Genomic DNA, 12,272 nt, shown 5'->3' on the forward strand with positions numbered 1-12,272 from the left:
TCCTCTCACTCACTCTCTCACTCATACACACACATATGCAGAGTATTACAACAAGGACACTGTGTCCTGGCTCTCTTGTCATGATATAGTGTCCACATGTGTGTGTGCATGTGTGTGCCAGACCATGTGTGTGATGAGGAAAATTATTTATGTGTCGCTCTGTCACCTCCCCAGACAGCCACATTCATCTCTTTAATGAAAACTCTGTCATCCAACCCCTGGCATCGTCTTCCACCTATAAAACTGTGCTCTCATGTCTGCACGTGTTGGGTACATAAATGATATACACATGTGCTCTGTGTGTGTGTGTATGTGTGTGTGTGTGTCTGTAACAGGACAGACTGTTCTTTGTGATGGAGTTTGTAAATGGCGGAGACCTGATGTTCCACATCCAAAAGTCCAGGAAGTTCGAGGAGGACCGGGCACGCTTCTACTCGGCCGAGATCACCTCAGCACTCATGTACCTGCACAGCAAGGGCATCATCTACAGGTGACACACACACACACACACACACACACATGCTATAATATTGCAGCCTCTCAATGTTGAGCCCCTGCTGTAAGTTGCTATGCCATTGGAAACCTGAAGAATTCTCTCCTTATCCATGCGGGTGTGTCGTTTACTAAAAATAGACCATGTGATAGGACAGGATGAACCCCACCCACCCACCCACTAATACATTCAGAGGGATCAAAGGTTTATTAGGTCATATCACATTGCACTCTTTATGATGCAACTTTTGCCCAAGGCACTCAAAAAGTCAGATATTTATAACAGACATAAGACCCAGCGTAATCCAGCCAATGAGACCGGCCTGTTCTCGTGATGTGAAAATACATTGAGTTGTGTGTGTAATGTATGATGGTTGGAGAAGTGCTCTACAGAATGCAGGGGAAGAGTAGGATGTGCATGTTTGAATGTAGTTGTGTGTACTATCAGTAACATTCTACTATTTGTTCTCCTCTGTTGTTCTCGCGGTGGTGTTTGCGAATATGTATAAAAACAAAACACCACTTAATTTTGGGTTAAAATGCATTGTAACACGCGTTACTGAAGTTTGTACCGAGTAAAATATGACCCAATTTGTTTTTGTAAACAGCAATATATTACAGTAATTACATTACTTTTGTAACACGTTTCTTCCAACACTGGTAATGTCAAAGCCTAAAGCAAGCTTAAAGAGCATAGGATCATGTCTCCAGTTGCATCAAGCATTGTCAAGTACATTGGATGCCATAACAGTGATGCTATGTGGCTGATACTGGTTTTTGCTTGAGGGGGCTTGTCTGATCTGACACTATACAGTGTTTTCATGGGAAAATGAGTTATGTTTGTGTGTGTGTGTGTGTGTGTGTGTGTGTGTGTGTGTGTGTGTGTGTGTGTGTGTGTGTGTGTGTGTGTCTGTGTGTGTGTGTGTGTGTGTTTCTCCAGGGACCTGAAGCTGGATAATGTTCTCCTGGATAAGGACGGCCACTGTAAACTGGCTGACTTTGGCATGTGTAAGGAGAACATGTTTGATGGCATCACCACAGCCACCTTCTGCGGAACGCCCGACTATATTGCTCCTGAGGTTAGCACAGCTCAGCCAAATCTGTCTCTCTCTCTCTCTCTCTCTCTTTGTGTGTGTGTGTGTGTGTGTGTGTGTGTTTGTGTGTTTGTGTTGGTATGCACACATTTGTGTATGTGTATGCACATATTTATGTGAATATACAGCACCTCTTTCCGAGGCAGCAATTTTCAGCGTCACATGCTCCCCTCTCACTCTTATTACAAAGTCATGAGAGACCTCCAACAGGATATTGAATTTGCACTCCTGAAAACTCAAAACATCAGCAGGTCCAGAGAAATGAGGCAACACATTAGCAATTGAAAGTCCCAGGGTGTATTTTCATCAAGCTGACAGCTCCAGTGCGTGGGGACCGACTGTTCCCGGCAATGGCGACTCATAACTCTTCGTCTGAGGAAGCTACTAGTCGTCTGCGGCTGCTATGCCTGGTGTGGCCACAAGATGGAGAAATGGTCCCCATTTATGGTCCCCATAAATCATGTTTCCCACTCCTGACTCTGGCTGGTTGAAGCCATGTTTGTTTATGCTCATGTGAGGTGGTGTTTCTATCAACATCAGATCAAACAACAGGTCCGATGGCTTTGTTTTATACACTGACTTTTATTCTGTTGCTCTGCATGTCACAGCCAGTCTGACACACACACACACAGACACAGACACACACAGACACAGACACAGACACACACACACACACACACACACACACACACACACACACACACACACACACACACACACACACATGCTATAATATTGCTGTCCCTCTGGCTCCAATGAGAGGTTGTATGTCTTGTTCTTGTTTCTGTTTTGTGTCCTTCACGCTCTTGACCTCTCACAGATTGTCTTTCAGCTCTAGCTCATTATAGGAAAAACATTTACCCTTTTGCTCTTTCCCTCTATCATTCTGCCTCTCTCTCTCTCACTCTCTCTCTCTCTCTCTGTCTTTGTCACTCTCTCTGGTCTCTCTTTCTGTCTTTCTCCTTGTATGCTTCACTTCCACACCTTCTACAAAAATCTTCCTTTCTTTTTTTTTTTAATGTATTTACATTCCTCCTCACTCTTCCAATAGCATTTTTGTTTGTCTAAAGACTTACTGTATACACAAGCTCTTCCACTTAGACCATTGACATTGTATAAAAATGTTTGATAACATTTTGATAGGTTGGTGGTGCTTTTCCATGACCTAGTTTGCCTAAATGTGACATAATTGTGTAAATGTGACGTAAAAGTTAAAGACTGTAGGTTTATTTGGAGATAAAACTATAGACAGGAGGACAATGATTTAAGATCTGTTATGAAGCAGCTATTCACACAAATCTTATGTGTGTGTGTGTCTGTGTGCGTGTGCGTGTGCGCATGCGTGCGTGTGTGTGCGTGCGTGTGCGTGTGTGTAGATCCTGCAGGAGATGTTGTATGGCCCCTCAGTGGACTGGTGGGCCCTTGGTGTGCTCCTGTACGAGATGCTGTCTGGCCACGCCCCGTTCGAGGCCGAGAACGAGGATGACCTGTTTGAGGCCATCCTCAATGAGGAGATCACCTACGCCCCCTGGCTCAGCAAAGACGCTGTCAGCATCCTCCAAGAGGTCAGACACACACACACACACACACAAATACATGCACACTCTCTCACACATGAAATAAATACACATACACAAGCACACACACTCACACACTCACACTCACACACACACACACACACACACACACACACACACACACACACACACACTTACTCACACACACACACACACACACTCACACACACACACACACACACACACACACACACACACACACACATACACTCCTAGGGCCCTTATTTGTATAGCAAACAAAGCATCATGCAAAGCCTTATTGTCCATCATGAACTCATTTGATTACAGGACAAAAATACAGTCTTTCCTCTGTCAATTTGATGCATTTCTCAGATTAGAATTAAAATTTACTACCGGTACTTTCACCCTCCACGTCCACTGTGTGATACAGGTTGCACAAATCGTTTCGAGAAATGGACTGACTGCAAATCTTAATGATGACTCACTCATGTAATGCACCAAAGAAAAATTGTAATATCATGCCACACTGAGCTACTGAGAAATAATGTAACACCAAGCAGCACCGCACTATACACAAACACAGATGAGGAAGTTTCTAGTACATGAAGTCCTACCATTTCCATAAAAAATTATAGATGACCAACTCTTGTTTAAAGTCAACCTCCATCATGTTCCTCTAAATGTAAAACAAAACATACAAAATGAATACAAAACTGAAAACAAAACTGCTTCATTGCACCCAGTGACGTGTCAATAAGTCAGCAAAAGTGGGTATTATGGCCTGTTGTCACGGCATGGTTTCCACGGCACGGAAGCTTTACATAGTGCGTGCTGCGGGTTCAAATGAGTGCTCCTAGAGCGTGATCTGCTCCTGCAGACGTAGCACTACTGACATCCCAAACACGTGACCCATACACACTCACATACACGCACAATATCCACTTCACTCAGTAGATAAACTTTTAGATAAACTGTTGCTGAGACTGGAAAATTAAACTGTGCGGTTGATAACAGAAGCATGATACCAAGTTTATATGCCAAAATAAATATTAATGGAGCATTCATAAGAAAGCATTCTGTGGTAGTGTCAAAGAGAGGCACGAGTTGTGTAACACTTAAGTGTGTGTGTGTGTTTGTTTGTGTGCGTGTCTCTGTGTGTGTGTGTGTGTGTGTGTGTGAGAGAGTGTGTGTGTGTATGTGCGTGCATGTGTGTATCTATGTTGTGTAACACTCATAGTGTGTGCATGTGCTTGCGTGTGTCCATTTTGCCGTTAAAACAATAACAAGAGCTTCTGAGGACCTTTTTGCCAAGTGTGTGGCTCAGGAGGAAGACTAGCTCAGCGTTAGCTACTGCAACTCTGATGCTGTTAATCCTTTAATTCATTCAACTTTAATTCATTCAAGAGCTTGTGAACTCTGTCTTTAATCTTCTGATGGATGCCGTTAAGGCTGGGGCTGTTTGGCAGTGCGGGTGATGCACGCTTTTGGCCGGTCTTAATGGATGTATATCTCAGCGTTTGTGTATACGTGTCCTGTGTTAATGGTCTATGAGACAAGGTCAGAGAGAACAAGATGAGGAGGTGACTCGGTTCATCTGTAGGGTGTGGGATTGATTTTGCAGCTGAAATCGTTTTTTTTGTAGGCATGCATCGCTCTGAGCCGCTTTCCACATTACTCTCTCTCTCTCTCTCTCTCTCTCTCTCTCTCTCTCTCTCTCTCTCACTCAGTCATGCACACACGCACGCACGCATACATACATACATAAACACACACACAACATGAAAGCATAATGAACTGGAACAGTTGACCCATGTCAAGCACACTTGTGCAGGAATGTCAGATATACTGACCACACTGATTTAACAGGGAATCCACTGCATCCAGCAAACCCCAAGGCCACTGCCTATATTTACACACACACACACACACACACACACACGCATGCAGACATGTGTTTAAAATAATGAGAGCAAACATGAGCAGCTGCATCAATGGCCATAACTAGCGAGATTTCCAGGAACTCACATTGCCCATCCCCTCACAGCAAGCTCCGTAGGCACAAGCAAGGTACACACACACACACACACACACACACACACACACACACACACACACTCACACACACACAGAGTTAAATGAACCCCCACACACACACCTGCAAATAGAGTATCAGCATTACTACAAACACACTGGGTTTATTGCTATCATTCCAATCCCTGCCTGGTTATTTGTCATTATGAAGACATACGTTTGCAGCCTAAGATGGAATATTATTTCATTTGTATCAGACACTGGGTCACACAGTGGCACTACTAAAAGACCGAAGTAAACAACATATCTGCCAATGGGAGCAGCTGTCCCCTGTATGGGCCTCATGCAGTTCCCTCTCCGCCTGCATCTCTATTCCAGTCTTCTCCTCTTTTTCTATTTTCCCCCTGTTTCTCACTCTCACCCTCTGTCACTCGATTTCTCACTTTCTTTCCTCGCTCAGATGATCACGCTTTCTCTTTCTCTCTCCCTTTCTTCTCTCGTCCTCTATCTCTCTCTTTCTTCTCTCATCCTATCTCTCTTTTTCTCTCTCTTTCTTCTCTCGTCCTCTCTCTCTCTCTCTCTCTCTCTCTCTCTTTCTCTCTCGTTCTCTCAGTGCTTGTTATTGTTATGCAATTTTATTACAACACACTCAGCTAAGCATCTAAAAATAAACCCCTCCCCCTCCCTTCCACCCCTCCCCCAGACTCCCAGCCTTCTCACTGACACTGGACCATCATGCCTCAGGGCTCCAGGGATGTGCTCTGATTGGCTGAGCATCACATGTTACATAAGACCCCAGCAACATCCGTGCATCTACTATGTTGTGTGTCTCGTCTCGTCTACTCTCCTTGAAATCTGTGTGTGTGTGTGTGTGTGTGTGTGTGTGTGTGTGTGTATGTGTGTGTTCCTCTATCTCTCCCTCTCAAATTCAAAGGAGCTTTATTAGCATGACTGTTTGGGTACAGTGTTCCCAAAGCTAGTGTTACAGATAGCACAGTAGAATCACAATTCTCACAATGTATTCTCTCTCTCCTTCTCTCTCTCTCTCTTTCTCGCTCTCTCTCTCTTTGTGTGTGTGTGTGTGTGTTTTTGTGTCTGTGTATGAATCAATTTCTTTCGGTTGATGTTGAGGCCATGGTACAAAAGTCCCCGGGGTCCAGGCCTGGTTGGGTTGAAATGAATGAGAGCTGTACGGTAATATAATATTGCAGCAGGCGATTTCATGGCCACCTCTCTGGCACTTACACTCTAAGGGATTTTCTTCCTTCCCTTCAGTTCCATTCGATGCCTCGTGCAAAAGAGGTTGGGGGAATGTGTGCCCTGAAGGGGCAGCATGCTCCATGAAGGTAAGAGATTGGCTGAGAAGGGTGAAGATGTGTATGATGACAGCATGAAGATTATACCGCGTCGTTTGTGCCAGTCATGAATCCCAGAGTGCACTAGGTACACAGTGACACAGAAACGTGCTTGCTTGGGAATGTGATGACACATGGAGCACAGCACGACGAGACAGCTTGTGATGGCTCAGGATCAGAGTGGAGAGTGCTGTTTCACAAAGCTAGATTTCACAAATAGTGTAAGGCATATAAAAGCGAAAGTAGAGATAACTCCTTTGGAAGATGAGATGTCTAAAGGTCCCCACACACTGTCCCTCTGTCCACACCAGTATGGTCAAGCATGCGTGCCTCAGTCTGAGACTGGAAGTGTCAGTAAAGAAATTAATTAAAGAAGCAGGTACAAATCCTAAAGTAAAAATAACAGTTAGTAAATCTTCTGACCTTGCAGGGGTATTTTTATACACTGGTAGTTATGTTGTTTTCAAATACACTCTCACAAATATGTGAATCGACATTACATTGTGTGTGTGTGTGTGTGTGTGTGTGTGTGTTTAATTTGTTTGTAACCTAATGCAAGCCTCATTCATCTCTATACAAACATTTGACATTTGTTTGGGCTACTGCAAAAAATTACCCACAAGACTGACCCTCTGGTACATGTGTGTTTGCAAGAGAGAGGAGGGAAATAGAGAAAGAGAGAGAGAGAGAGAGAGAGAGAGAGAGAGACGGGGGGGGGGGGGGATTGGGTCTAAACAATCTGAGGCCACATTCTCTAATCCACAAAGTCAGCTAGGACCACAGGCCATTAATGACTAATGATATTATTCTTGAGTTTGTTTTTGTGTTTGTTGCCCGGAGCGTGCACGCACACACACACACACACACACACACACACACACACACACACACACACACTTTAAGAACAGAGTGTGTAATGTGAGTCCTTGATGTGTGGTCAGAAAGTTCATCAGAGGCTCTTGACCGAGTGTGTCTGTGCACTGCTGATGGCATCAGTGTGTCTCCAGATGCCACATTTCTCTTCATTATTGGCATCATTCTGTCTCGCTTGATGATCTCGTCATTACTTCATTTAGTGACGTTCTCCTTCTTTAGAGAATGGCTATGTCAGGATCATAGTGCTCTATTTGGGTGATTTAAGAACTTGTGTGTGTGTGTGTGTGTGTGTGTGTGTGTGTGTGTGTGTGTGTGTGTGTGTGTGTGTGTGTGTGTTTGTCTGAGCAGAGAGAGAGAGAGATAGCTAAATTAAGAGATCACTGCACATTTTTCTGATGTCATCGGAGGGTTGAATGAGTTTACGGTCATATTAAAAATTGCAGTGATCTCTTTTGAATATGACCATCAACTCATTCAAATGTCACTCAGCAACCCTAGGATGACATCAGAAGAATTTGCTGCAGCGGTCTCTTAATTTTTTCCAGAGCTTTATATATATATATATATATATATATATATATATATATATATATATATATATATATATATATATATATATATATATATATATATATATATATATATATATGAGACTTTCACTTTTGCACTGTCACCGTGCCGGGGGGAGCTCTCTGCTAATGTGTGTCTGTGTACAGTATGTGTGTGTGTGTCTTTATGTTTGTGTGTGTGTGTGTTTATGTCGGTAAACACTGTTTTGTCTGTCACCTCAGAATAGCCAGCTGCTAATCAGCAGATGTGCCAGCCAAATGCCCTCTGCTAATGGTGTGGAGTGTGAGTGTGATGGGTGCACTGTGTATAAATAGAGTTGTGACCATCATGAAAGTTTAATAATACACATTCATTGATTTATCTTATGAAGAAGAGACAGGTAAGCGCATTGAACATTAGAATAAACATTACTTTGTTATATTTTGTTTGTTTTTTAGACTTTAGACAAACTGACATTGCACTTATGACATAAATAACAACTTAAATACACACAAAGCCTGCTATGTTGGTGATGCTGTTTTTCTCCGCACAAAGGTTGCTTTGTTGGTGATTTTTTGTTGTTGCTTTGGTTCTTTGGTTGGGCATCCAGGCTACTGGCAGTGCATGTTCTACTGTGAGATAGGGCCGTAACGGATCCTGGGTACAACATGCGGTGCATTGGCGACTGGCGCCAGCCATCTGTGCCTTGTTGTTGTATCTTGCGTCATGTTTTGTAATGGGCTTGGTTGATGATTGTCCACAATGGGAAGTCCCCTACCTACAGCACCAGGAATTTAACACCTCTCCTGTGTGCCGGTATATCTGGGAAAAAATGTGTGAGCTTGGGTTACCTGTGTATATTGATGTTGATGAGATGTGTGTGTGTGTGTGTGTATTTGTGTGTGTACTAACCATAAGAATGGCCACTATGTGTCTATGTGTGTTTATGTCTGGATCACATGGGACGAGATGAGAATGTTTTCTATGAGTCAAAGACAATCTGATGTGTCCTCTAATCTCGCTGCATTAATCTGCCTGCCTATCGAACAGAGAGGCTAAAGGGTTAAACTGCAACGTTGCATAAGAGAACTGCAGGATTATGTCAGATGGCTCAGTTGTGTATCTTACTAAAGATGGCAGTAGCCTAGATTTTCTGATCTTTTCCAATTTCATGTGGTTGTTTTTTTTTCTGAATAATTACATTCATGAGAACATGAATTTAGAATCATAAAATGCTTCATGCTCTTTTGAACAGATTGATTGAATAACTGATTTGTAACGGTTTACGAGGCAAGGCTAATCTGCTGAGCATGCATTAATAATTCTATTAATCCTTTTCATGTGAGCAGTGATCATAGTGTAGGTGAGGTCCTTCATCTCATGAAAATGCAAGTGGAATCCAATAATAACCACCATCAGCAGCAGCAGTAGGACTGGTGTGTGCACTGGTGTGTGTGTGTGTGTGTGTGTGTGTGTGTGTGTGTGTGTGTGTGTGTGTGTGTGTGTGTGTGTGTGAGGTGTGTGTGTGGGAGGGGGGGGGGGGGCACTGATAGTGACATTCAGTTTCACCTCCAATAGAGGGAGACAGGCAAAGATTGTTTACTTATTTGGGAAGTAGTTTGATATACTGTGCCTTGAATCAAGCCTTGTAGAAATAGGGAAACAACTCACTCTGTACTTTCCTCCCCTCATAGTTCCTGACGAAGAACCCCACCCGGCGTCTGGGCTGTATCGCTGCAAATGGCGGGGAGCAGGCCATCGTGAGCCACACCTTCTTCGCCGAGATCGACTGGGAAAAGCTGAACAGGCGGGAGATTGAGCCTCCATTCAAGCCTAGAATCGTGAGTGAGATTTCAAATGGACTTTGCTCCAAAACACCTCTAATCCAACCCGATCCTTCTTGACTAGATTGTAATAGACTCTTCATATCTCATCCAGGCAAACAAGCAGTCTGAAAGATCAGAGAACCCTTTCCACAAAGCCCCAAGCATTCTAATGAACCCTGACCTGAGTTGGAATTTAGCACAATCCATGTTTGCGTGTGTAACTAGACCCATAACCCAAACTGGACTTTTTTTTTTTATTTACTTGATTGCATGTGGGAAACTCCTTGAATTTCCCCTGGGGATCAATAAAGTATCTATCTATCTATCTAAACTCCTGTCATGACCACTAACTAAGTCTTGCTTGGGATCCATGCTAAAATGTCCTTTTTGAAGTGACTGCTAGCTCTAAGCTATTTTCTCCACTCCTCCAGAAAACTGCGGAGGATGTGAATAATTTTGACCCTGACTTCACGTCTGAGGAGCCCATCCTGACACCCATCGAAGACCCCCTCATCGCCAGCTCCAGCCAGGATGAGTTCCGAGATTTCTCCTTCACCTCCGAGGAGCTGTTGTCCATGTAGACTATTGACCTGAAGAGGAGTGAAGGAGAGAGAGAGAGTTGGAGGTGGAGTGGAGGAGTGAAGGAGAGAGAGAGAGTCGGAGGAGGAGTGGAGTCTCTCATTCATGCCACTCCACTGCAAAGTATGCCATTTGTTGCACCGACTAAAGGCTACTTGGGTCAAATGCAACATATTCGTCTAGAAGTCAAGGGTATTCAACAATCATTGCCCAAAGTGTATTTTGACTGTTAAATTATTATTTTTAAAAACAAAAAAGTGTGTCCTTTTTGAAACAAAACTGTTCATGCAGTGCACAGTTTGTCTTTCTCTGTGTTGGTCTTTAAAGGCTTTAGAGATAAACTCCTGGGTGGTCTGCTAGCATTGTCAAACTGAGCATAGACAGCACAGTCATCAAGAGCCAAATGCTTCCCGGGCCTCTAAACAGAGTATAAATCTGCAAGCCAGAGGCATCATCATACTCATAATGACCAAGGTCCAGGGCGCCAGAGGAACATTGTAATTCAGTCACACACAGATGCTGATAAGAGACGGTCAGCTCTCGGTGTCCAAAGCTAATCACAGCAGAATGATGGCAGGCTACTGAGAGATCTCGGTTTGCTGGTGTTGTGGCCTCAGCTAATCTGTGTATTTGATGAAAAGCTAGCTTTAACCAGTTATAAACCAGCATGTCAATTCAGTTGGGTCAAAGTTGAAATTGAGTCAAAATTTCAATTCAATTGTAGCAAATTGTAGTGCACTCCGTAATGACAAATTAATTAAGGTGATAATCACCTCATCTCTGGGTATGTAGTCCACAATCCCTCTGAGATTCTCAGACTGTGGGAGTCATCAACAGTCAATCAATCAAATCAAATAAGTGTTTTTGAGCTCTACCATGCTATCCAGTCAAACTGGCATTTGTATTACTCTTTAGCATTACTCTGAAATGTGTGTGTTTGTCTCAGACAGAGCCTCACTGTTCAACTGAAAGCTGAAAGTGTTTGTCACATTTTGAATGTGCCTGTGAACAACATGGATTGTGAATTCAAAGTTCACTTGAGAAGTGGTCAGGTTTTTTTTTTTTGTCTCAGGTTTTCCTGTTGAGAATATATTTTATAAATGTCATTTTAATGTTTGATTTGAATAATATCAGAACCTGTAACAGTTTAATGTGTCCGTGGTTTGTGAGATGTTTTACATGCAGAATCTTGTTTCAACAATTTCTCCCTCCTTTCAAAATACTCAGCTCAGCTAAATCCCAAAGGCAGCCAGCCTCACAAGAATTGTAAAGAGGCCCTGTGTTTCATCTTGCAACCATCAGTGATCTTTCAGGCTGAGTGGTAGATGGAGACAGTAGCTAGGACAGATAACAGAACATAACTAAACGAGATTGTTGCTGATGGATGGATCTCGTTTTGGATATTGCTGAGGGAGACATACTTGTTTACCCCTCAGGAATTATTTCTGTTATTTATGTTATTAAAGCCATACCAAACCAGACATGTATAACATGTTTTTATAGGCTATTCTTTGTTCTTATCTGGATGTTTATTATTATTGATGCCCCTTACAATGTTAGTGTATTGTTTACTGTAAATTATTTGTTTATTGCTATTCTGATGTTGTAACTTGCTTTGGCTCAAAGCGTTTGCTAAGTGACCCTTACTACATCTGTCACCACTCAGTGTCAGGTTAGTGGTTGAGCAAGAGGAAGTTACAACAGCATCACTCTTCTGATTCACAGAATTACGTAGAATAGGAAATTAGTTTACATGCACATGAAGCTTAGTCCAACCTTCTTTAAGAAGCAAACCAAGCAGAAGAAAGAATAGGAGGAATCACCGAAGCACACAGATGTTGATGTTCCTTATTTTTCCGACCAGAAATAAAAAAAAATAAGGAACATTCACATCCGTGTGCTCCAGTGATTCCTTCCTTTCTTTACACGATC

The 12,272-nt window shown here is 42.9% G+C and overlaps 1 protein-coding gene across 2 annotated transcripts in view; it reads left to right on the plus strand.

Annotated features, from left to right (window-relative positions):
• The window catches only part of LOC121692827 (protein kinase C eta type-like), a 29,340-nt gene extending 17,513 nt beyond the window's left edge, over positions 1-11,827 (plus strand). For both annotated transcript variants that reach the window (XM_042071759.1, XM_042071760.1), the window contains 5 exons: positions 336-490; positions 1,433-1,571; positions 2,963-3,151; positions 9,630-9,776; positions 10,193-11,827. In XM_042071759.1, coding sequence (XP_041927693.1) covers positions 336-490; positions 1,433-1,571; positions 2,963-3,151; positions 9,630-9,776; positions 10,193-10,342 — 780 coding nt within the window. In that variant the 3' untranslated portion in view covers positions 10,343-11,827. The remainder of the gene's footprint in view (positions 1-335; positions 491-1,432; positions 1,572-2,962; positions 3,152-9,629; positions 9,777-10,192) is intronic.
• Positions 11,828-12,272: the final 445 nt, after the last annotated feature.

This window comes from Alosa sapidissima, chromosome 19 (genome assembly GCF_018492685.1).
Source record: "Alosa sapidissima isolate fAloSap1 chromosome 19, fAloSap1.pri, whole genome shotgun sequence".
Lineage (NCBI taxonomy): Eukaryota > Metazoa > Chordata > Actinopteri > Clupeiformes > Clupeidae > Alosa > Alosa sapidissima.